Genomic DNA, 25,631 nt, shown 5'->3' on the forward strand with positions numbered 1-25,631 from the left:
TTTAAATTATACACATCACTTCAATTACAACATTATAGCTGAAATCTGAAGGTAGCAATTACTTTCTGTGAAATAAATTAATACTTCATTTTAAGAAGCCGTAGAGAAGTCCAAACATCCAAAGTAGGCTTTTGTTAAGTCATTAAATTAATGCACAGATTTGTCACCAATTTTCTCACAAGCTTTGATCAACTTCCTCCATCTTCTCAATTTGCCTCCACATAAAACTGTTCAACATGCTACAAACAGCATTATACATGAGTCCTCCAACATTTCCTGTCAGATACACAGAGCAAGACTCTGCCCTTCAACTGTTACAGCACCTTCTCAACAGAGGCTTCATTTTCGACGACAGACAGACCTCCTAAAACTTTGGTGTCTTCTTCTAACTGTTTTGCCTGTCAGACAGAAGAAAAATTATTATTGAAAAACAGTTTACATGTCTTATTTTTCTTGTCCTATTTTAGAGGTTAATATTAAATGTGAAAAACAGAATTCATTGATTTTTTTAAGAGACAGAAGTGAAATGATATTCAAAAAACTAAAAAAATTTTTTTTTCATTTCAACTGAATGTAATATTACTATGTATTAAGCATAAAACAAAAGCATAATGGTGTGAGTAGAATGATTAAACTGATTAAGTACAGTAACTACCAGATAATTAACAAGCTAACTTATCAAGAAAAACATAGGAAAAACATATATTCTTTCATACCTACACTAAGCCTGCTTCGTTCTAAGCTAACAATTCCTTTCTTACAGGAATTTCCTCCCCCCTTTTAAAACTAGTTCTTCTGGGAAGCCATTCCCAAACTTAGGGGATATACTTCACATTTTCTATTCTATTACCTGTCAAAACAACCAAACTTTCATTTCCCACCTCAAAAGTTTTATTTAGTGCATTATCAACAACAGGAAAACACTTTAAATGGCTCTAACCCAGGAGACTAATGAAGGATAAAACACTTCCTCACATATATATTAATTTTATATTATGTTCCACTACAAAACATGACAAAATAGCACAATCCAATATATGAAAAATATGTCTAGCTGGTTTACTATAAAAGCATAGGAATGTTGCTGAATGTATTGTCCCCGATTATTCGACTGCCTTTCTAAAATTTGTTTTGCTTTTAGGAAACAAAACAGTATTCATTTACATATAATGTAATACATACAGGTGAAAGCTGAAATTTAAATCTCCACTGAATGCGAGAGAAAGATGGCTTTAAAAACTTCATGCACACGTTCATTCATGCCCAATCAAAGCAATACGCACAAAATCACGGCCCGCATAAGATAGAGGGGAAAATAATGCAAAGCTACAGTAAAAAACAAAAATTACTCTGCCTCTTCGTTTTTAAGCACTTGGTATTTGGGACTCTGGAGATCTTCAATGCTCTCAGCAATTGGCTTATTTAGTGTTTCTGGCAGAAGAAGAGTCAGGAATCCTGCTGACAGTCCACTGATTCCAAACACCACGAACGGTACAGAAGGACTAAGAGATTTCTAAAATTAAAAATCCATAGTAAAAATCCAGCATTGTTTCCTGCTCTTAAAATACATGATCCAAATGAACTGCAGTCAAAACCAAAAGACTACTATTATTCACTCCAGCAATTCGTGCAATTATCCATATACTGGTAGAATAAAGAAACCCAATAAATTAAGCTGTTTCTGTGAAATTACATACGAAAACTTTTTTTACGTGCCTAAAAGAACTCAGTATCTGAGTGCGCCTTAGCAGTACCAAATGTATTATACAACAATCATTTCACTAACAGATGAAATATTAATACAACACAGAACATTAGATTATTTCCAAAAAGGATAAAATACTAGGTATTTTTAAACATCTTGTTCGTTACTTCTTGAAATTGAGTGAACGTTACTTAATTTTTCATAAAAACAATTTTTTTTCAAGGAATATAGGCGTATGTTGTAGCAACATCAGCACAGTGCTTTTGAGAGAATTTAATAAATCTGAGTTACATAAAAAGTAGAAAATAATCTTACCATAGATGGCACAAATGGAGCCAAAATGCCCCCAAATCTGCAAGACATGGAACAGACACCCAAGCCAGCATTTCTGTTTCAAACAAAGGATGAAAGATTTGTAGTTTCAGAATACACAACTGAATCATGCATGAACATGTCGTGGCACTGTCAGAAGCAAATTTTAAGTTATCAATAGTCTTTATTTAAAAAAAAAAAAGAAAAAAGTTTTTAAAGACCTCCAGCAGTTACTCCAAAGATTTTCTACAACTAGCTGCTAGGAAGATAAATCACACCCTTTCAAACCCTAGCAAAACCACGTTGTTCTGCAATCCTTCACACAAGTCTGAACAAAGAGAGAGGTTTTCCAGCCTGCCATATAGGGCAATTTAATTGGACATCCCTGTGCTGGATGGGGAACAATTTCAAAATCTGGCAGGAGCTTCAGACAGAAGATCCTGAATACTATCTCCAGCTCAGGCCATCAGCAGCAGCTTCTCTTCTGCCACCTCAGGTTGTGCAGATGAAAAGTCAGTGCTTACCTCCAAACAGAAAATAACTATTTGCCAGTGTGAAGCTTGAAAACATCTGGCCAGATGAGTCACTAGAGGGGCTGCTGAATTCTGCACTCCCTCCAATTTTCAGACAAGTTTAAAACAATCTCATCTAGACTGTGATAATCAAAGCATGGGTTGGAACAGCAGGATCCTCTTCAAAGAAAGTTACAAAAATCCTCAAAGTCTTTCATTTCCTGATCAAATGCAAAAATCCTCCATCTCTGTATCACTCCTAAATACGGTATTCAACAGCCCCTTCAGAGACTGACCCTGGCACCAGGCATCAGTGAGACAGCAAGAACCCGCTCATGGTGGCTGTTCTCCGTATGTCTCTTGGTTGCTTTCTCTCATTCATCATCCTCTTCAGTCACACCACTGAGCCGAGCTGCTCCTGCTCACCCTGTTTCCTCTTCCTCCTCCACAGAGAGGAGGACAGTGACAGGATTAAAGACGACAAGCAGAGGGGTGACATGGGTTACTAGCACACCAAAACCACCCACCTGCGTGTCCCTTCCTAACGGCCATTTGCACAGGTTAAGGGAAACAGATGATGGAAGGAGCTGATGAGAAGCCAGTGACTTTGATGTAAAAACAAAAACACAAAGCAACCTTTTCTCTCATCAGGTCCTCTTGGGAAAAGGAAAATAGCAACCCACACTTCCTCACATTGAGGCAACATCAACCCAAACCCCGCAAGACAAGACCAAGCACCTCCCCTGTCAACAAAATCCCTGGACAGATGAGACACACCAGTCTGTGCGCAAACCATTCACTTAGAAGCATTCTTCCCACAGACCCTAAGCCTGCCCATATCCAGAGGTTTGCTGGCTTCTTTTTCTCCGCTGAGTGGGAGTAGGGCAAAAGGTGATCCTAAATGCAAACTGGGTCATTTCAATTCCAATGCAAAATGAAAGCAGTTGTTGAAAGACTTTGGGATATCTTTAATTCAGAGTTTGGGTTATGCAGAACAACGTTATGGTATCCAAGAGGAAAAATGCATTACCGCCCAAGAACTATTAGTAAGTATTCATGAGGTGCTGCAGTGCCGATAGCTGACCACCCACTGCCCGTCTTACCTTACTGCCACAGTTTTACCACGCTCACCAGAAGACCTACTAAACCTGACTGACTGCACATGCTCCTACCATCCCACGGAGAGCAGCGCTGAGCTAATACCAGCCAAAATAGCTCTACAACCAGGATAATCACACCAGCCCGGGGCTTTGCCCATGCCAATTAGCCCTACTGCAGCTGCCTGGCAAATTTCGTATTCCGCGTGGCACTCCTCTAGCTGCGCTGCGTGCCCAGCCCCGGTGACTGGGGTATGGCCCTGCACAAAGGCAAAAGCTTCTCTGCTGCCGGCACTGCCAGCTCTCAAGTTTCACTAATGCTCACCAAGGATTGTTGTTCAACAGAAAGAATTATGGGGAGCTCCTTGCAAAGAAAGCCAGAGATCAAAAGGGCAAGTATTTTAAAATAGTGCCACCGCTGACATAAATGAAAATATAATAGTTTCCCCAATGTGAAAATAAGCAAATAAGCTTTCCGATGCTATCCTAGACAGTCCAATAGCCCCACTCTAATTCCAGCCATCCCATACAATGATGCCATCGTTTTCCAAACATTTTTTCATTATAAAACCTATGAGTTTGTTTTTACATCTGTATTACTATAGCTATGATTACATTTTATTTCCAAAGACAACCTTGCTTTTTGTCCAAAATGAAACAGTAGTGATATTTTCTATTTTTAACTTTTTGTTCCCCAGCAGGTATTTTAAGGATACATCAAAAAGACAAAAAGTACAAAGTGCGTGTACACACTCTCCAGCTTATAGCACCTCCCCATTTCTAACATGAGGTGTATTTGTCATTCTTCCATGTACCAATTAACTTCAAAAAATATGCCTACCAGTCCTCATGCTTAAAGTACGAAGTAGGTTTAAATAAAGAGCAGTAATACTGAAGACATTTAATTTTTCGGCAAAACATCCCGTTGGAAAAAAAAAAGAAAAAGAAAGAAGTTAATTCCACCTCCTCTCCACTGCCTTGGAATGGTACATGTCTCATCCCACCGCATGCCGAAGCTCCGCTGTCAGAGTAATGCCAGGATCACTACGAAGGTTTGCAAAGACCACGAGATGGTGCTGATGCTTTGCTTTAAATCAAACACTCGCCTATCACTGCTTTTCTTGCATAAACTGTAATATTTGCAATTGAAGTGCCAGAGAGATACCAAACAAATTAAATGTATTGATTGTCACGTGAGGAATTTTCAAATGGTTTAACATAATAGTTGGCCATATTATTAATCACAAGTTGTCTAATAAAGTTCCTAATTTTCTAAACTGTCTTTACTCTTACGTTTTCTCCACTGGTGGACTGTATCTTCGACACATAGTTACTTCTGTGCCAGAATATTAGTGCAGATTCTCAAATGAAGTAGCACTTCACTTGATATATATATATATATATATTTTTTTTTTTTTTAAAATCTTCCTAATCATAAACAGTTTCAAACACACTGAGACACTACTGTAATTCCTGCTAGGTATGAGCTGTCATGTACTTGGCACCAAGCATCAGTGGGACTCCAGAAGACAGGGTAACATGAAACATGAGAACACAGTGAAACAGGGAAAAACTGAGAATTAAAACACTTTCAGATTTAATTCCCTTGATTCTCAACTCCATAAAAGCAGAGGGGACGGGAAAACAAAAAACAAAAAACACTCACTAGACAAAGAGACCTTAAAGAACACAGAAGTTTGGACAGGGAGAATGTAAACAAACCCCCCCATCCAATTTCAGTCAGCATGCTTGGGACCTGTGTATTAAACCTAAACCTTTGCCAAGAAGGTCAGTATCTAGAAACAGTCAATCCACCTCCATCCTCACAAGTTTTATTGTAAAAACCGCATTCACAGTCTAGCTTTTATGCTTCTGTAACATATGGCAAATTGTGCACCTCAAAAAAAAAGAAAAAGCCAATCCACGGAGTCCCCCACATGTTTTTTTTTTCCCCCCAAAGCCCTCAGTGTCCTGGAATCAGGTGATTGATGTCACCATCCTAAATAGCTCTACGGCACTACAGGACACATCTACCAGCCAGGATGTCTTCCTACGTCGTGTCAGCTTTCAACTTTCCTGCTCCCTCAAAGGAGGGCTCAATTTTTGCAGTAGTTTTGTAGTTGCTATTCTTAAGCAACTAGTGCAATGTGGCTCAAATTCTAAACATGTACTTTTGGGCAGCATTCAGAAAACCACATGGAACCAAGATGGGGGGTGAGCAAAGAGGACTGTGTGGTATTCTGTTTTCCTATCTCAGGTTTATCTTGGGACAACAGGAGAGAGAGTAATCTCACAAAGTCTTGGTGAGAACTATGAAAAATAAACTAAGGTTTTAGCCCACTTGTTCATGAATTAAATGGTGTAAAGCAAATTACTATCATACAGAAACTATTAAAATTAGTTGCATTATAAATATTTAATTAAATAACAAAGATCTAGAAAAGCACTTGTCTTTCAGGAGGCAAACACACATAATCATACAGGAGATATAAGTATACAGAAGGACTGTAAATAGTCCTTACTGCATAGTCTGTATTTATAATTACCTTGGCATACACTTCATCACATCATTATGTTTGGTTTTGCAGCCTGTAATTTCACTCCCAACATCAATAGTAGAAATGAGAAATATGGCACCTAGCACTGCAGTGTAAGAAGCTGGTTTTCATATTTTTATTCTGGATTCAGACGTAGTGGAAGTTGCCACAAAGAGCCCAGGAAAGTGCACGGGTGCAAAACATGTGACTAAGAGGAGAAGCCCTTTCAAGCCCTGGCAAGCTGCCTTAATTACAGAAAGGACTCATTGATATTTCAGGTAAAGCCAATTACAGATAAATATTAGAGCACAGCAGCAATCAGTATCACTGTGTGTGAAAAGTATTTTCATTTACCCAGAAGCTCTGTTAAGTTACCTCAGTACTGTTGGGTATAGTTCAGACGTATAAATATACACGATGTTGAAAGCAGCGCTGACCATCATCTTCCCACACAAAGCTAACAAGGTGGGACTGAGGAGCAGACCTTTCAGGAAAGAGAAAATAAGCTGTAAGCATAAGTAGTCTGGTTTCTTACAGTTTTTACACAATGTTGAAAACATCCAGTCCTCTTTAAGAGGCTGTAATGCAAAAACGACATTTCATCTGTATGTTTTCCAATTACAAGCACAAAAGCAATTATCTCAGTTCTTCCCAACCATTCTAAGATTTAGCATAAGAATAGATACATGAAATCATTTAGGACAAAGAAAATCTGCCCCATTTTGGGGGGGAAAGTGTAAAACTATCACAGCTCTAGAAGGAAGGGATAACGCCTCCAGCTCTGCAGTCAGAACACCTTACCAGGTAACTACATCTTTGTTGCCTGACAAACAGACAATACAGCCTCCCTGACTAAATTTATTAGATTAAAACCATAAAACTTGATTCACCTCAACAGCTTATTTACTCCCCAAGGACATCCTGTTGGGACTTAAAATGCAGCAGCTCTGTAATCAGAAAGAACAAATGCTAATGCAGCCCAGTTTACTAATAGACAGACTTTAGTTGGTTAAACTGAGGTGTGGCTCTCAAAGTCCAAAAGAAACCTGACTTTCATTATCCTGATTTCGGATACGGTTATGTTTGCACCATCCATTTTAATAAAAGGTAATTTAATATATTTTTTAAGCATGAAAGAAGAACGAATGCTCTGATGAGCTCTATTTCAGGTTCTCTTCCTCAGCACTGACTTCAGCGTGTTTCAGTCTGGATGAAATGATGTTGATTAAGTAATGGGAAAGTCTGATTGCTTCTGAATTGCTTTTCTTTTAATTTTGCTCTCAAATATTTTCACTTCTATTCATCTGATCAAGTCAGAGTCTATTTCCGCTGAAGCGGAAATCCAGAAACTTGATTTAATTTCTTTTAAGCATGATGCATTTTTGCAGATATTTCTGTAATTCATGCAAAACAGATGCAACATTTTCCTCCAAGTTCTCCTTTTGCTCAGTAAGAACTGGAACATCACATACAGTTGCCAGATGCAAAGGTGTGAACCTGGTCCTCAGAGTCCTGCTGGGTGCCGTCAGGAAGCTGGGACATCCCTTTTCTTCCATCAACCAAACATGAAGCGACTAAGAAGAAATTTGTAATTCTCCAATGTGTTTCAAAATTTGCTGGGTTTCTCCCAGGGAGACTTAAATTGAACATTGTCTACCCATATACTAGAAATTTAGCATTAGTGCACTTGGGTAGTTTTGGTTTTACTATCAAAACAGAAGAAAGAGTCAGTTCAGACAGAGAAATTAGCACTCAGAAGCTTGGGAGTGAATTTAAAGAGCACTGTCTTCTCCAGGTTCCCTCCGTCAGAGGGGCTGAAGGCTGGCCACGTGGGGAATTACCATGGGATTAGAAGGATGCTGGAAATTCACTGCTCATCAGCTTCCTTATGTAAGCAACTCCAGACATAGTCATTATATTTTCCTCGGAGTTTTGGAACATACTTTTAGCAATTCTTGCAGAACAGTCCATTATTTTCTGTACATATATGAAATGTAACACCATTAAGCAGGAATGCACTTTCTCCTATGAGGATTCTGGTGACCATTTATAGGTCATTTGCTAGGTCCAGCCAAGCATGTCCATGCAGCATCTTTAACACTTCTGTTGTATTCTAACACCCTTTCAGCAGAACATCCAGTAGCAGCGGTCTGCACACAATTCTGCCTGAAACAGTACAGTCAGGGCAACTGTTTCAAATTTTGCTAAAAGGCAAAGTTTTAAGTTCTTACTAAATTCATGCATTTGAGTTTTATTGATAAGGAATAATCTTCCATTAATTGATCCTTCGAATTTAGGCAAGTAAAACAGGGGAAAATGGTAACAAACAGTGCTGATGTTTAAGAGCTTCTAGAACAGGAGTGACAAGTTTTGATGCCATCACTGCCATTAAGAGTCTCATTTGCAGTGCTGTTATGCAGATTCACCTTCTGGCTGTCATCTTCATAAGCAAAAGTTCACTTAAACAGTACTTTTGAAACTAAAGGAGTCTTTAAATTTACTTCAGAAAAAATATCCACTAAGAAAGGTTAGTTCTCAAAAAAAGGAAATACCCAACATTAAATCGTCTCAGCTTTTGTTAAAGAACTGCAAATTTTCTTTCCTTCTTCAGTGGAAAACATATCAATGAAAGTCAAGAAGTTATTATGTGTTCAGCACAAGCAGATAAATCTAAATGAAAGTTAAAATCTGATTACCCCTAGACTAAAAGTCTCCTTTGCTGGCTATAGTATAAAGCAGATACAAAATGCAGAAGACTCCTTTGTGCTTTATAGCAGCATTTGAAAGAAAAGAATATTACAGCTCCATTCCCCCTCCGCTGCCACCCTCCCTCACCATCTTCCAATCTGATACTCACACAAATTAACTGATGAGTTCTAAGTGATAACGAAAGAGGGAGCTGAGGGATATATCAGTTTTTACTTAACCATTGAGAGATTTTTAGTCTCAAATTCGGTACACATCTTTAATAATTGAAATGTTCTTGGCTTATTCTGCAGGGGAGATGATTTGGATCAGATTCTCATTCACAAGTTTGCAGAGTTGTTTAGAAATTGAGTGAAGGTTACAGACATGAGAGGCAAGTGCCCAATATCTCATTAAAATCTTAAATCCGTTGTAATAAAAATCAAGGCTCTTCTCAACCACTCCGAAGAATGCAGACTTAGACAAACGTAGGAAGCGTTCTCGTTAGTAACAGGACGGTCAGAGATGCGACAACCCTCATTTCATCCAGCCAAGTGACTCATGTTCATCATGCTTGAAGCCAAATTTCTTTCTACTTAACTGACACAGATTGCTCTGGGCCAAGAACCAGCTTTACTCTCACCACAGTGGAAGTAAGATGTTTTAACGGGATTAAAGTCAACTCAACTGGAAAAAGCAGAAGATATCCTGAAATTTAGCAACTCTTCAGGAATTATTACCCTATCCTGATTAGTCGTTACTTCTTTTCTTTCATTTTGCTTTAAAATATAAAAAAAGAAGCAGAAAGAGCAAACTTGTTGGAACAAAGGAAGACACAGTCTCAATAAAAGGAGCAAAAACGTCTGAGGACTTGAATTAACACAAGCGTGGCAAATAGGATTATGGGATATTTTCTCTCTCAGTTTTTCTTCCCGAGACTTTTCTGAGATCAATTTGAAATGGATGCCAGGCAGCATTTGTAACTGTTAAGGATAAACACAACCTATAGAAGGCTACCTTGTAATCACATTGCTGGTGCTCCTGGGTCAAAACACTCTTAAAAGCTAAAACATTTCTACTGAAGTGATATTAAGAAAAATACAAGCAGAGAGAAGCCACTTCTATTTGTTACTGTCTTACAGACATAAGTTTTTAGTAGCTAAAATAAATATTAGTACAGAAAGACTGCACTTGAAATGGAAAGAAAAGTGAAAATACAAAACCAAACATATGTGAACAACACTAACAACATTAGAAAAAACATCTTTTGAGATGAGAAATATACTTGAGGATACTTCACTGTTACCATGAACTGTCCTCACGCCTGCATAGCGCAGCAATACACAGCATGAGATTGAGAAAGGCAGCAAGCTTCTTGCCATCCCTATGGCTTCCATATAGCAATTCTGACTTCCATTTCTAATTTTCAAGTACAAAATATGTACTTTAGTGGTTTGGGGTTTTTAATGATGAATGAAGCTTCTAATTCAGGAAAATCTCAGTCCCTATTTCTATAAATATTACATGCCACCAAAACAAATGTAAAATTAAGCTTGGCATCTCACACTGTTAAGATCCAGCCAAACTAACATTACACTGCACTGCAGCCTGGCTATTAAATCCAGTATTTTAAGGTAAACTGCTTAAGTGATAAATTAATGGAGCGTCAGTATTTGAGACAGAACGTGATAGCGTGGTCTGACCTTCAAAGTGCCAAGGGCTTGCAGTCAGAAAACCTTAGTCAATCAACGGGGTCAAATTACACCAGCAAGATGTTAAAAGCAGTATAGACAAGACCGTGGCCCCCATGACCAGCCCCGGAAGGAAGAGACGGAGAAAGAGAGATGTATAAATGGATAGGGCTTTAGGCCCTGATATACTCGGTCACAAAATACTCATTAAGTTGTTTTGTCAGCTTTTACCCAAATTAACAAACATCTACTATAGCAGTGGTACATACTTACCAGCATTTGTTGGTAAAAACATGGTAAATATACAGGCAAATCCTGCAGATATCAGAAAAGATGACATAGTTTTACGTCTTCCAGACCTAGAAGGAAAAGAGCAACAAGATAAAGATGGAAACAAAGTCCTTTGGTATTTTTTGAATTTGTCTGCAAAATACCAACTGAAGTACACAGCAGCATTAATAACAGTTATAAATCTATTGTTATCTTGGTAAGTGCTTCAAATCTTGCATTATTTTCCTAGTTCTGTGTACTGAAGTCCTCCCACAAAAGCTTTCCTATTTCTAGCCAAGTTTTGATTTTCAAGCTATTGACTTTGCACCCTTGAGAAGAACCCATCTACTTCAGCAACAAGAACTCCGATGTTTTTCTTCTCTGTACTGAGCAAAGCAATGGGCTCTGTCACCAAAAGAGTATTACAGTGCATATACACAAAGATCAAATTAATATTGGTCGAGAAAAGGTAATTCTAATGCTTCTTAATCTGTATTTCTCTTTTGCAACTTTGCATAAATATATGCAGTTATAACACACAGTAAAACTATTTTGTATGCTTTTCGGTCTAATAGTATACACACAGAAATAAGCAGGTTTTTTCCTACTGCTTAGTGTTTTAAAATAGAAGAGAAGATGACAGGATAGAAAATCACCAGCCCATGTCCACATCTGCCACACTTAAATATTTCATAACTACCTGCAAAGGACCACAAATAAAGATGTTCTTAGTAACGCAGTTTATCGGCATGTAGGAATACTATATACGCTTATTATTTCATGAACTCACAGCTATTTCTAACTACTACCCCATGTGAGTAGAGCTACAGTTTATCTGTAACATACATATAATACTTGTTTTTAAAAACCTTCTACGTCTTTTTGCAACAAAAAAGCTATACTTTAAGGATACTGCTCACTAAAACTGAATGAAAACAGAGCAGCTGGCTTGTCACATTCTGTTTGCACTAAGCACCTAAAACTACAGGTATCTTTACTTCAGGAAACAAAAAGTTGTCAAATGGATTGTAAATTTCAAATTACAACAAAAAAACCCACCACAACACATAGAAGAGGACTTGGGCAGTTTGTGGTTTAAATACATGTCCCTTTGGGCTTAGGGGTGAAGGTTGGTTGGTCATTTTGCTTTATAGCTTGATCGAGCTGACAGCTTCTTGATTACTGCCCCAAAAAACCCACCAGGTGACATCCTCACCTGACTGAAGAAAATGGGATTTTTGCCACTGACCTCAGTGAGACCAAAATATCATTACAAAGATACTCAAACTGAAGGTTACACGAAACCCTGAGCCAGACTGTTTGACCTTTGGAAATAAGTACCCACATAAACGAGAGCTGCCAAAGACACTGAAAAACATGAAAACACCAGACAGTGATCATTCATGCCTTAGTGAAAACTGAACAGCTCTCACTTCAAAGTTTTCTTTGAAAAGTTTAAGAATGAACACTGCTGAAAACTGCTTTCAATTGCAGTTGGTACACAGTACAAAAATAAGTCATTCTGCATAAATATGTAAGAGATACATATAAGCTATAGATACTTAAATAACTAGGCTACTCACATTTTTTCCCCATAAAGACCAAACTTTTTTTAATAACATTAATAATTGAAAAGCTCATCTCTTGAATAATTCAAAAGATGAACAAAACTAAAAAAGATAAGAGATAGAAAATCAGAGTCCCATTTCTGTATCAACTGCAGAAACCCCTGCAGCAGAGTAAATCCCCAAAGAATCAACTGCTTTAGAAGAACAGTGAAGTATCATACTGAGAAAAATGTTAATATTTTTCTAGACTAGCTACAAATATATGCAGAAAACTAGGAAATAAGTTTTTCTTACCAGGATTTCTCAATAAAAAACATGCAGAGAGGAAATGCTGGAACTTCCACAAGACCAGAAAGAGCCACATTTAAATACAGATTTCCTCTTAATTCACCAGCATTTAAAGTTAGTCCATAGTACACAAAGCTGCAGACGTACCTGAAAATAACCATAAAAGTTACATTACTAACATAACTAGTCTTTAGGGCTAAGAAAGTATTTAAAAGGTAAATTATGCCAAGTTACGGATTAGCTATATTGAGTTACATGCTAGGAAGCGACCTCTTATTTCCCCCCCAAAGGGAAACAAGGCAAAGAGAATAGTTCCTATTTTATTAAACAAAGTATCTTCTTGAAAGAAAACAAATGTTTTTATATATATGCACAGCATAACACTCAGAATTTTCTACTACCTTAGGGTTTTTTCTAGGTTATTTAGCAAATCTAACAAGCCTAACTGGAAGCAGATGATACTAAACTGTTGCAAAGCAGTCCTACGAAAGAAAAAGATATGTACATCCACTGCTCAATACAGAGGGTCTTCCCCAAACCTGGGAAAGGCTTCCCCAACAAACCTATTATCACTTCCCTTGGAAGTAACTAAGCCCCCACACCCCCGCCCCACAAAAAACAACACTGGGTTGGAAAGGCCGCCAGATACCACACAGACATTTTGCCTATTCCTTAGTCACTCCCACACTGCCCAAGCAGAGTCTGGGCCAAGTGACGTAGAAAAGGAAAGGAGAGTTTTGCCTGATACGAGAAGTATGTCCTCTGCCAGTCACAGCTGAGGGTGGTGTCTAAAGGCTCCTGAGCAACAGCACAAGGAGCTGGGTGACAACCGCTGCGACACCACTCCAACAGCTCTGTGCGCTGCATCTTAACACGGTTTGAGACAGAGAAAAAACAGTGCTGCAACCTCTTCTTCCAGAAGGTAAGAATGCCTTTGTGTAATTTCTCATCACCATAATCACTTATAGTTACCAACCAGCAACCTAAAAGGTCCTACTTAGCAAAGATGTTCCTGCCGCTTCTCCCCCGTCCTGCACATCTCTGCTTACCCCATGCATCAAACTACTGATTTTTCTCACCTACATCCTGACAATTGTCTCAAATGACAATGAACTTGAAAAAGGAAAATTTGTTCTTGGCATTTTGGGAAAGAGCTGTTCCTCCTACAGATTTTAGCCAATTTGCAACAGCCGCTGCTTTAATGACCAACCCAACACCCTCCCCACCCCAGGGGTTCCCTCTGCACTGCTGTTTATTGCTAATATATTATGTTACATCCTCCTGCGCTTCAGAATGATTTTTTTTGTCCAAATTGTACCACTTTTCAAGACAGTGCCTAATATAGTCCTGTGCAATCTATATTTTATCTTGCCCATGGTTTTCCTCCACTGAACCTGTGTAATGTCCTTTTGGGGTATTCACACTTATTCTTACTCCAGGATCTGTATCATAGTCTAATCCACGTAGCCCTTTTCTTCCTAAGACTGGTTCAAATACACGTCCTCTCAGCAATTTCTGCTTCAGCTTCTCATTTCAGTCAATGTAAGTGTTATGTTCTCACCAGATTATTTCTTACTAGCTTTTGAAGCAGTTTCTAAGTTACACACTGAAAATAAAATGCAACAGCAATAATAATGAAACATCAACTTTACAACACATCATTTTGGATAATAATCCAAGTTGTCTGCCATCATTAACTGACAAATTTAAGATTTAGTTAAAAGGATGAAAATCTTAATCATTTCCTCATGTCTGACTCATTCACAGCCTCTCAGCATCTTGTTATTACATACCAGATGTACATCAGTATGATGGTTCGCCACCGAAGGACTGGGTGTTTTACTAAGTTTAGGATACCAGGTGCCGATTCATCGTTTCTCAAAGTTCCTGCGCTTGGTTTTAATTTCAGATTTAATCTCTCTTTTCCATTACCAAGGGCAATATATTGCAACACATCTTCAGCTTCTGCTGTTTTCCCTCGGGAGTACAGCCATCGTGGTGATTCTGGGAGCATACTAATAGGAAAGAACAGAAAAATCAACAATGACAAGTTGATTCCTATGAACAAAGCACTAAAGTCAATCTTTCCATTTTGCAAATCAATGCTTAAAAAAGTGCCAATACAAAATTCAGAGGAAAACATTCTATTTGCACTGTTCTGCATATTAAATTCCACATACTCCGCTAATAATACAGTCAACCTTACAGAAGGATTGTTGGAGATGCTTGACAAAGCACTCCATCATGTGAGAGGAGCTGAAATCTAAATCTTGACTTCTGCTGAAGCGACGACTTAGGAAACACTACACTAGCATTATCCAGGAAGCATCTCAAATCCCAATTATCTGAACAGCCTGGACAAAACTTTGTTTTCACAAAGTTTACTTCAAGCTTCTCCATTATGGGAAGGGCTCTGAGTTGGAGCAGAGAGAAGAGGAAAGAAACCTTACTGGGGAATTACTTGTTGTGCTCCAGTACCAGATCATTGCTGCCCACATAAGTTTTAAATCTCTTATTCCCAAGTATAATCAGAATATCCTTGCTTACCACAACTTCAGCTCATTATTCCTGTTTTTTTCAGGTTGTAGAGTGTGCTGCTGCTTTTATACAAGTCATAAAATAAAAAGTGGAATAATTTTAACCGAACCTTTATTTTCTCTCATACTCTTAACAGAGATGTACGTCCTGCAGCCTTCCATTACATCACATCAGAGGATCCCAGTATTTTTAGTATTTGGGCAAAGTAATTCTATTTCCATTAGAAACAGAACACCAGAGAAAAATATACTATGCAGAACTTCTTTCCTCAGCCCAGAGGCTTTGTTTTCCCTGACTACAAGAATAGGGGTTTTTTTGGTGCGTTCTTTAACAGAACTTATTTCAAGAGCAGACCTATCTAAAAAATAATGGAAATTTTATAAAATTGAAATAAAAAACAGACGAGTTTTTTCTATCTATGCTGCATGCTAGGTGTTCCCTGTATTACTGTGCAGACAACCTACTACACTAATTCTTTCATTTCTTTTACAGCTCTAACTAGTGATCAGAAGTATACATGGTATAAAACACAGGCCAGACAAAGCTAGCACTTTCACTGCCTTAAGTACTGATGCATTTCATAATCATTTTTATGATAATGTCCATGTAGGAATTCTAAATAGGAGCACCCAAGCACAATAGTGCCAGGAACACACACAAAGGACCTCAAAAGCAAGCAGATACAGAGCGTATCACGTTAAAAAGGCAATTCCAAGTGCTCTCACGTATTTCCCTTTGCATGCATGTGTCTCACGAAAAGAAACTCTAAAATCACTCTAGGATCACTTCCAAAACTTCTCAAGCGCTGCAGCCCTTCCTTGGCAGAAGGCAGTGTTCTCGCAGCCTCTGGCAGACCTTCCCTTCCCCAAGCAGATTTGTAATGGAGTTTTATTGGACAGCTGGCACACAGCTGGTCTTTGCAATGCTGGCCACCACAGCTCTAACAGCACGCGGAAACACAAGCTTGTCTTCTGGGTAACCCTGACCTCCTGCTTCATTTACAACTGTTTCTTCCTTCAAAATACGATTTTTCTTTTGCTTGGTTCACAAAACCACACAGAAAAACGTCAGCCTTGTTTATACCACTCTCTTGAATGACGACAAGAAAAAGTAACTGTTAAATTGCTGCATATTTTTTCTTATTATTTTAATGCACATGAGCCACTTACAAAGAAAGAAGGAGGAAGATGACTCCTGGAGTATTCGATACCAAAGCAAGGTAGCGCCATTCTCTTACACAGTAACCCAGTAAAGCATAAACAGCAATGCCAACTGCAAACGTCAAATTAGTTAACGAACCTGAAATAAAAGACCAAAATGGTGACTACAGAAACCATTGGCAAAAGAAAAAAAATTCTTAAGCCAAAGGCTGAAATTCCTAGCCCCCCATGACATACCTAAATAAAATAGCAATTTTATGAGGTATCTTTACAGCACTTGTGAAGCAGCTGGCTTAGGTGTATTATGCTATCCCCATGAAGTATAGCTTTGTATAATCAATGTGGGGGGGGACTTTTTTCCCCCCTTTCAAAAATAAAGGGTGGTCCATAGGAGAGACCAAGGAACGAACAGGAACCTACAGACTACAGAGAAAACCTGGGGACAGGAAGGGGAAGTGTTGAGAGCGAGTGATTTATTTAGGTCTATTAAGGTTATCTTGAATAGAGGTGGCAGGCTGGAACAGAAATTCGAAGTTGTAAAAGTACAAGGACTGAGTTCAGTACAAAAACAGCTGCAAGCCAGAGGTTTATTACAGCAGACTTCTGATGAACACACATAAATAAAAATGTTAAAAATATGGGGTCAGCTTGAACTCCAAAAGCCCAACGACAAACCCTCTGCAGACTAACACAGGACATCTTGTACTAACTCAGAAAGCCTCAGCTATCGCCCACAAAGCCCAGCTCACAGCCAACACCTAGGAGAGCTTCTTTAACACTGCTGAGCTGTGTCCAGCAGCTCCCTCTCCTTCAGCCCCTGATCAATTGTTCAGCACCTCCTTCTCAACAGCTGAGCAGAACTAGAATAAAGCACCTAGAGCGACAAGCAGCAGGAAACGGACTGTCTCTTCGGTCCCTCAGGAGGCTGGTCCTGCAGGAAGAAAGGCTGGGAAGAGCAGAGACAGACAACAGGGCAAGGGGGAAGGAGGGGTGGGTGGGAGAGAGAGGGCGTGAGTCACAAAAGTGAACCCAAGAGAAGAAGAAAATTCAGTACTTAAAAATTAAGTTGAAAGCTGTAACTAAACCACAACTGTCTCATAAACCCCCAGGAGTCCAGAAAAGTAAGAAAAACAGTAGAATGAGGTAACTGAAGGAGAAAGAGAGGGAGAGGGAGGAATATGCTCACAGCAAGTCAGCATTTGGACCAAGTTTTTCCCCATGTTGCACTAGCCAAAAAGGCGTTACAGTCTGAGCTACTCCAGCTTTACAACAGATTCACATGCAAGCGTTAAATTTATTTTAAGTCTTGGTAGTTACATATGAAAAAGGACATTCAAAAATACTGGATGGTGAGCACATTCAGCAGTGGAAAAAACACTATCCAGGCACTAAGTCATTTTGTGGCGCATGGAGACTTCAAAGAACATTTTCAAGAATACCTTCCCAAGTTACCATACAGCCTCATTCAGAAGTTGGCAGGATCTGCCAAAACATATATATATGTATTTTAACTATAACGCAGTGTACAAATTGGGAAATTTTAGGAATCAATGTACCAATTTTAAAACCTCAGTTTTGCTATTTATCAAACAAACTCAATCTCATCTTCCTTATTCAGGCAGCTTTCCCACAGAAATTAGAACCTGGATGAATCACATACACTTTTTTGACTTATGCCACAAACTGACTTTACTTGGTACAAACCTAAGAATTTAAAAGGTAAGGTATTGATAGTCAGAACAATACGTGGCACAGTAATAATGATTAATATTCCCAAATCCCACCTGTAAATGACCAAAATGATTTTCCTACATATTCTTGGGTTAGGACAAAAGACACAAGGGCCATTCCACCATTCACAATTCCAACAAAAAAACGCGAAACTGCAAATATGTCATAATTTGGAGCTAATGCTGTGACATACCCAAAAACGACATCAAAAAATAGACCTGTAGAGAGAGAATAAATTGTAATTAGTACTTATGCTATGCAGCTTGAACTCAGAAGAAAGGCAGGGAGCACAGTTAGTTACTGATGGTAATGAGTAGTCTATACTAGTCTTGTCTCTAATCTCTCACATTTGGCTTTCTCAAGTCACACCATAAGAAAATTACAATCATCTTCAAGTCACACACTTGAGGTCTGCAATGCCAAAACATGATGTTTCCTTGAAACAATGTCATCATTAAACAGAAAGACCCTTTGGCTGCAAACGCAGCTGGAAAACAGAACACCAGGACTTGAGTTACCCACTGAAGATGTTCAGGTAAACCATTCTCGCCCACCCTCCTCCCTCCCCAAAAAAGCGAATTATTTTTATTGAAGACAATATGGTAAGGCAATGTGTGGGACGCTACAGTGGTAGTCATAGCAAAAGCAGGTTCTTTTTCATCTCCCATTGATATTCCATTGACCACTATGCTGCCCACCACACTCACACTAACAAATTGCTGCTCTACTCTGAGTGAAACGCTTATACAGATCATTGACTCCTTAACATTGACGCAGCAGGGTGGCCCAAGGGCAGCCTCCGGGTAGGGTGGCTCAAGGACAGAAAAGAAAGATTTCATTATCCATATAGAATGCTTAAGAAAAACTTTTTAGCAATCTTACCTGAGATATACACTGGTTTCCTGCCCAGTTTATCTGACAAAGGGCCAAATGTAATATTTCCAATAAGCAATCCAGCAAAAAACAGGGATGATGCAAGACTCACTTTGTAGGCTTCTTGTTCAATTAGGTACCACTGTCAAAAAAATAATCTACTTATTGTTAGAAGTATTAGCAGCAAGTTGCTAGCTTCCTCAAAAACAACAAAAATCTATCAAAATTCTTCTCTTGCCATTTCCCAGTTCTTGCTTTATATCCAACTAAAATTTTGTTCAAAGTTTGATAGGTAAGCCAACAGTAGTCATATTTTTTCCTAACAGACTCTCACATTGCTACTTTCCCCCAAGAAATTTCATTCTAATATATTATAAGCTTTCAGCTTGATAAGTATAATTAGTTGCACTCCAATTCCCAAGCTTTGACAAAGCAACTTATCTTAAGTTATTAAAACAAGGAAAGTCTGCATCGTTAACAGCTTAGCCATTTCAACATTGAACAAGCTTAGCTATTTCAATGAAGAGGTAATAAAAATTATTCGTTAACAAGAATAAAGCACGTTCACTATTGCAGTATGTAGAGAGTTAACGCTGTGCGGCTGCGTTTCCTGAACCATGAGTAATCCCTGGTGCCCTTCCTCCTCATACAAATGTTGAATTGTTGAAGAGAAGCAGGAAGGGAATATGGAAAGATGTCCTTTTTCTATAAAAACTCTAAGACCTACTTATTGACTACTCACTGATAGTTCAGTATCCTATTGCACTCATGCATTTATAATCAAACAGAAGTTAGAAACAAATTATGGGTTTCTTTATAAAACGTACTTTCTACCTCATCCAAAAGCTAAACTGAGGTAGCATAACCCAAAATTGTCAGAAGAAAATTAACATAAGTGAAAATGAACTGACAGCGGGTTGAAATCAAATGAAACACTACTTCCTGAGGGTGCAAGGTACACAGACAGCTTGTGCAGCCCCCCCGCTACAAACAGAGAATCAACACTCATAGAAACCCACTGCTGGGATTACAAACATTGCTGACATCATGAACTTGAGAAAGAAGAGCAATCAGAAAATCCAAGTGATTTTCCAGGAGAAGAATTGAACTAATTCAATGCAAAGCTTTAGCCAAAGAAATCATTACTTGAGTATTTCAAATAATTCCCAGTGTATTTACTGGAAAATTTACTTTCCAAAAAGCAGATGAGTGTCACGCTGACTTATTCAATGACATGTGCAGTATGTCCTTTGGGGAAAGGAAGAAAGATCCTAATCTCATTTGCCTTTTTTTTTTTTTAAGAAGGTTTAAAAAAACCAAAGCTTAAGGGAAGAGGGCCATGACCAAAATCCAATACAGCATAGTAGGACCTCAGCCCTGAAGCGTCTGCCTTGAATTAATACAGATCCACAAAGAATATTAGGTATTTACTGAAATTTTTAATTATAGCAATCTCAAGAAATACATGCTTTTCCTCAATCTGAACTCATCTAGTGGCAAAGTACAAGGACATGGCTCCATCCACCCAGTAACCCACCAGTTACCTGTGCTCTACCCATCCAGCAGCCTGCAAGATGCAGGTTGCAGGAGCGGGACAAGATTTAACACATTCACAGAACGCCTTCTTTAGTCCAATGTACCCAGTGTTCTGGCACTTCAGAGTTTTGTGGGACTTTCAGATACTCTGGAAAGACAGAACTCCTGTGCAGCAGCGTTTGCAGATGGTTTCTACTATAACCCGCTGGGTAGTAGATTCTACCCTATTACACTGGATAAAGAAGCAGCCCTGAAACTTATGGTTTCTTTGCTTTCCGAGGAGACTTCAACAATGAAATATTCCTGGGCACCAATCCTCAGGAAACTTCAAGTATAAAAATACCACAGCATGTGCTCTGCCAGGCACAAAGCACTGCTGGCATAAGTCCTTCTTCTCCATGCTAGCACTCCACAGCATACAAATTTCAAACTCCCAGCTCTCATCTGCAGAGTGTTTCAGGCTGACACAAGAGACAAAACAACTTTATGCTTCTGGATATGGTTGTTAAAATCAACTTCTCAAAGGTAAAGGACCATTTCTACACCAAATGTAAGACATTCCTGAACTCACCTTCCTAAGCATCACCACTTGTTAAATAAAGCAGGGGACTGAGTCCATGCCAAACCATGAAGCAATTCTGACAACTGTATTTTCCATGAACCAAGCCTGAACTATTATTAACGAAGCCTTAGTTACGCCAAAATTAATTACAATGATTAGTTCTTGAAGCAGAACTAAAGAGCTGCTCTGAAGTTTTGTTGAGCTCTGGAGCAGAACAGTGCCCCTGCCAAACCAGAACTGACAATATTTACAGTTTAAGCTCCATCACCAAAACAAAGGAAATAAAGTTTACAAAAGCAGCTTCCTCTCTCAGGACAGAACAAAAGATCACTTTTGCAAACTGTTACTTGTGCTGCTTAGCGCGTCACTGGAAGATGCTCATATTTTAACAAGTCTGATGTAGTAACCTGTGAAGAATACAACTTTTAAAGGAATACGTCTATCTACTTTATTTGCAAAAAAGGAACTTGTTAAATATTTGTCAAAATTAACTGTAGCTCGCCAACAAAAACATTGCCAATTTTGTCATCACCCAAACAGACATTCTCTCAGCAATTTAAATCCTCATGGCAATTTGATTTAGTTATTAGACCACTAGCGTACAGCAAAACATTGGCCAGCATCTAAAGATGCCCTGTAAAGACTATTAACAATATCATTATAAAAAACCTTACAATAAAGTTACTGAAATGAATGGGAACATAAATTTGTTTTGATAAGTCTTGAAAATTACTATGTATTTTGGAAACAGGAACACAGACTTCTATTAGTTAAAATTTGCTGATTTCTGATTATAAATTCAGCGCTACCCCATATCACGCATCTTTCTGAGAGTCTGAAACTGAAGGGTGATCTTGGAAAAGCAGCTAATCAGAAAAATCTGTTTCTGACAGAGGATATGAACCAATATTGCATCATTCCTTCTTATGTCTAGTCACTACATTTTTCCAAGAGAAACATTACACGGTCACATATGGGATAAGGGGAAGGAAGCAAAAATTTGGCACCGGCTACACCAAGTGCTAACCTGCCTTATACGAGTTTACTGACAACCGCTCCAAGAATGCAATCAGCAGGACTCTGACAGTTCACGCTACAAGCCAAGCCACCCACACAGTCTTTTTTCTGGCACTGGCAGCGATGCTTAGGTCACTCACGCTTGCCTGAGTGATTATAGCCCAGGGACTAACAAAAAGCAAACACAGCCTTTTGCATGGAATTCACAAGGCATGAGGATGAAGGGTCAAGCTTCTGTCCCATTCAGCAAACTTCAATCCGTTCCATCTCCCGCTCTCACCACACATTAAAATAGCCAGACATATGGTGCGTGAGTATCATTTTCATACTAGTTGTAATCTTTAAGATGTATCTTCCGTGACAAATGAATGCAACTCATGGTAAAGCTTACATGCACACCAGATCGTGCAGACACGACAAATTGAACCTCTTCTTGGTAGAAAACAGCCAGTAGAAGAGCATCCTAAATTCCAGAGTTATAAACTGTAGTTGAATGATCGTTCTTCATTAGTAATGACTTTCTAAAACATCTGAAGGTAAAGATAACTCAAAACAAAATAAGTAAAGTTTAACCTAAACTAATAAATATTAGATTTACACTAGGAAAGCTAAACCAATTATTTAATTATATACTTTCAGATTTTAAAATAATAAAATAAAAAGCCAGATGGGTGGGTTCCAATAATTTTTAATAGCATAAGCAAAACATTACAGTAAGCCCTGCTCAGCTTTTACAAGCGCCACGTCCAGCACTAGTGGCATAAATAGCAAGACGAGAAGAAATGGTTAGACGCGACGGAAGTACTTGCCTCAGTTACTATAGATGTGAAATTGTCTGCAAAACGGATATGCTTGGCAAGCTCAGTTCTGCTCGCTGGAATTCCTTCTTGGTCTATATGATACTCAGGCACAGCTCCCACAAGCACAATAAGCATCGACTGACAAGCCACGTATACCTTAAAATAAGACACAATCATTTACCTTAAACAATCCCAAGGAGAGCTGATGGAATACTGTAAGCTTTTCATTAAACTAACAGTTTCCCTTTACCCAGCATCACAAACAAAACGCAATCAGTCTACTGAGTTTAAATCCCCAGACATCATCATCGAGGCAGTTGGGAGCAGCGGCTACTGCTCCAGAGATACTGGTGCACTTTCAGTGAAAGCTTCATCTTGCCACCCTCCTTCTTGCTGCAAAGTTGTTCAGTTTGTTCTTGCTGTTTTGTAGCCAGGCACGGGAAAGGAAGATACTAAGAACTTCATCATAGCTTCATAGCCGAGATCTAACCCTTAGATGACTTCTTATTAAAAAAAAAAAAAAATATTACTTACTATACTCAAAGAATACAACCTGTAGTGACAAGTCAAAAAAAAAAAACCAAAACCATGAAATCTAAGATTGTATTTTTAAAAGCCTCTGCTAGTTCTTTCCATTGCAGAGACTGAAACCTTAACCTGATCATTAGGAAAACAAATGTGCAGGAATAAAAGAGATTTTCATAAAGAAACCTTTTTGAAAAATATTTATTCAAAACATCTTGAAGCCCATATTGATGAGCGTATTCTGGGTTTTGTATGTGATTTATTTTATTTTTTCCAACTTAAAATAACATTCTCCTTAAGCATATCCAAGTATTAGTGATTTTCAGCACGTTATCATTGATGGAGAAGTTTTGAGTCTAGAATGGCTCCCTTCATTGGGTCACAAGTCTTTGGGTGGTGGATTTGGTTAGACCTTGTTTTAACGTGCCATTTTATCCTGCGCTTACCTTCTAACTTGTTTCTGCGAGAACGTTCAAACAAAAACCTGCAATCAGCACAATCTCCCTCCCTCACAACAGCGTTTTAAATCAAAATGCGGAACCGCGCTAACAGGAGGAAGCCTGTTACGAAGAAATTAAGCAAGTGAAACAGATAAGTGTTTGCATGCGGGGGTGTGGACACTATTTAAAGACAGCACCCTGCATACCACTTTTCACCAGAGATTAAAAAAAACCCACCCCAGAAGAGAACCCAGCTGCTGTGGTTAGGCTCCATTTCCTTCCACTCTGTCGCTTAAAAGGCACTCTTCAGAAAGTGGAAGATGTGCATACAAATAAGGAAAACAGATCATAAACTTTGAAATGTTAAGCACGTTAAGATGGCACCGAGGCGAAAAAGAAGTTTGAAAAGCAACTTGCAAAAGGAACAAAACCCACTAAAACGTTTTTGAAACGCCCACGAAACCGAGCGGGGGTCTGAGAGGAGGTTTGCCACGGAAATGCCATGGGGTGGTTACTTTGCCATCCTCCTTAAGAGTTACTGCCTCGAGCGCCAAGAGAGGAGCACACGGACAAGGCACAGGAGCCAGGACCGCCGAGGGAGAGGATGCTCAGAGGCGGAGGAGCTGGGGGCAGGACCCCTGGTCGTCCCCCCGGCCTGGAGCCCGGCTCTCGCTGTGGCACCGTCTCCTGGAAGGCCGCCCGAGCCACCTGCCGCCCCCGGCGGGGCGAGGGGTGGGGAGGGAGGGCAGCGCCTCGCACCCCCGTCCCGCCGCCGGGCAGGTCAGGAGGCGGGTGCCGAAGGGGCACGGGCATCCCGGCGGGCACGGGCATCCCGGCGGGCACGGGAAAGGCGGCCGTGCCAGCGAGAGTGCGCGCCCGGGGGCAGCCCCCGGCTCCTCCTCCGCCCTCAGCCCGTCCCGCCGCGCTGCTCGCCCCTCCCCGGGATGCTGCCCGGGCTGCCGCGGGCCGGCGGAGCAAAAAAAAAAAAAAAAAGAGAGGAAGCCAAAACAACCCCAAACAAAGACACGACAGAAAACACGGAAGAGCGAGACCGCCGCCCGGCCTCACCTGCAGCAGCACCAGGAAGGCGGTGAGGCGCCGCTGCCCGCCGCCGAACTCCCCCGCCGCCCCGAAGGCCTCCTCCAGCCCCACCGCCATAGCCCGCCCGCCGCGCTGAGCCGAGCCGAGCCGAGCCGAGCCGAGCTGGCGCCCCCGCCCCGCCCCGCCCCGCCCGCCGGCCCCGCCGCTCCCCCCCGCCCCGCTCCCACCTGCGGCCCCGCCGCGGGGGGCAGCAGCGCCCGCGGGGGCTCAGCCCCGGCCGGGGGCAAACTGCTCGCCGAAGGGCCAGCGGGGCAGTGACCCCCCCCCCGGCCCTCAGCCGAGGACTGAGACCTGGTTAAAAGAGAGCCGTTTCCAGAGCAGCCGTGCTGTGGGCAGAAGGAGCAAGGCGGCTGCTGCACGGGGCGAATTATTCATTAATCTCGCTTAAAAAAAAAAAAAGTGGTCCATAAGAATCACTGTGGGAGCTGAGCAGAGTGGAGAGCATCAGCAGGAGGTGGGGGGGAAGAGTCCCACCACGGCTCCAGGAAAAGGCCACTACGATACAAGGTTGCTCCAGGTAGGATACAAGGGGATATGGCCCAATATCCTCTCCAGCAAAAAGGCACTCCAAGCAGAGCTGCAGGAGATGCCCCAGAGAAGAGCACAACAGCTCAGCAGTTGCTCCAGAGCTGTTTAAAACGGGAGCAGCTCTCCCTCTTCCATGGTCTCGATTTTAAGAGAAG

General features: G+C 40.2%; 1 protein-coding gene across 1 annotated transcript; it reads right to left on the reverse strand.

Moving 5' to 3' along the window:
- Nucleotides 1–25,005, reverse strand: LOC104250524 (solute carrier family 22 member 15-like). Its single transcript, XM_059821270.1, has 12 exons — nucleotides 24,916–25,005; nucleotides 22,892–23,038; nucleotides 18,977–19,109; nucleotides 18,148–18,312; nucleotides 16,373–16,502; nucleotides 14,459–14,680; nucleotides 12,672–12,812; nucleotides 10,813–10,898; nucleotides 6,539–6,647; nucleotides 2,021–2,093; nucleotides 1,350–1,513; nucleotides 1–398 (listed from the first exon to the last, which is right to left on the reverse strand). Exons 1-12 carry the CDS (start codon nucleotides 25,003–25,005, stop codon nucleotides 386–388), a joined length of 1,473 nt encoding a protein of 490 aa, XP_059677253.1. The 3' UTR covers nucleotides 1–385.
- Nucleotides 25,006–25,631: the final 626 nt, after the last annotated feature.

Source organism: Gavia stellata, chromosome 9 (genome assembly GCF_030936135.1).
Source record: "Gavia stellata isolate bGavSte3 chromosome 9, bGavSte3.hap2, whole genome shotgun sequence".
In the NCBI taxonomy this organism is placed as follows: Eukaryota; Metazoa; Chordata; class Aves; order Gaviiformes; family Gaviidae; genus Gavia; species Gavia stellata.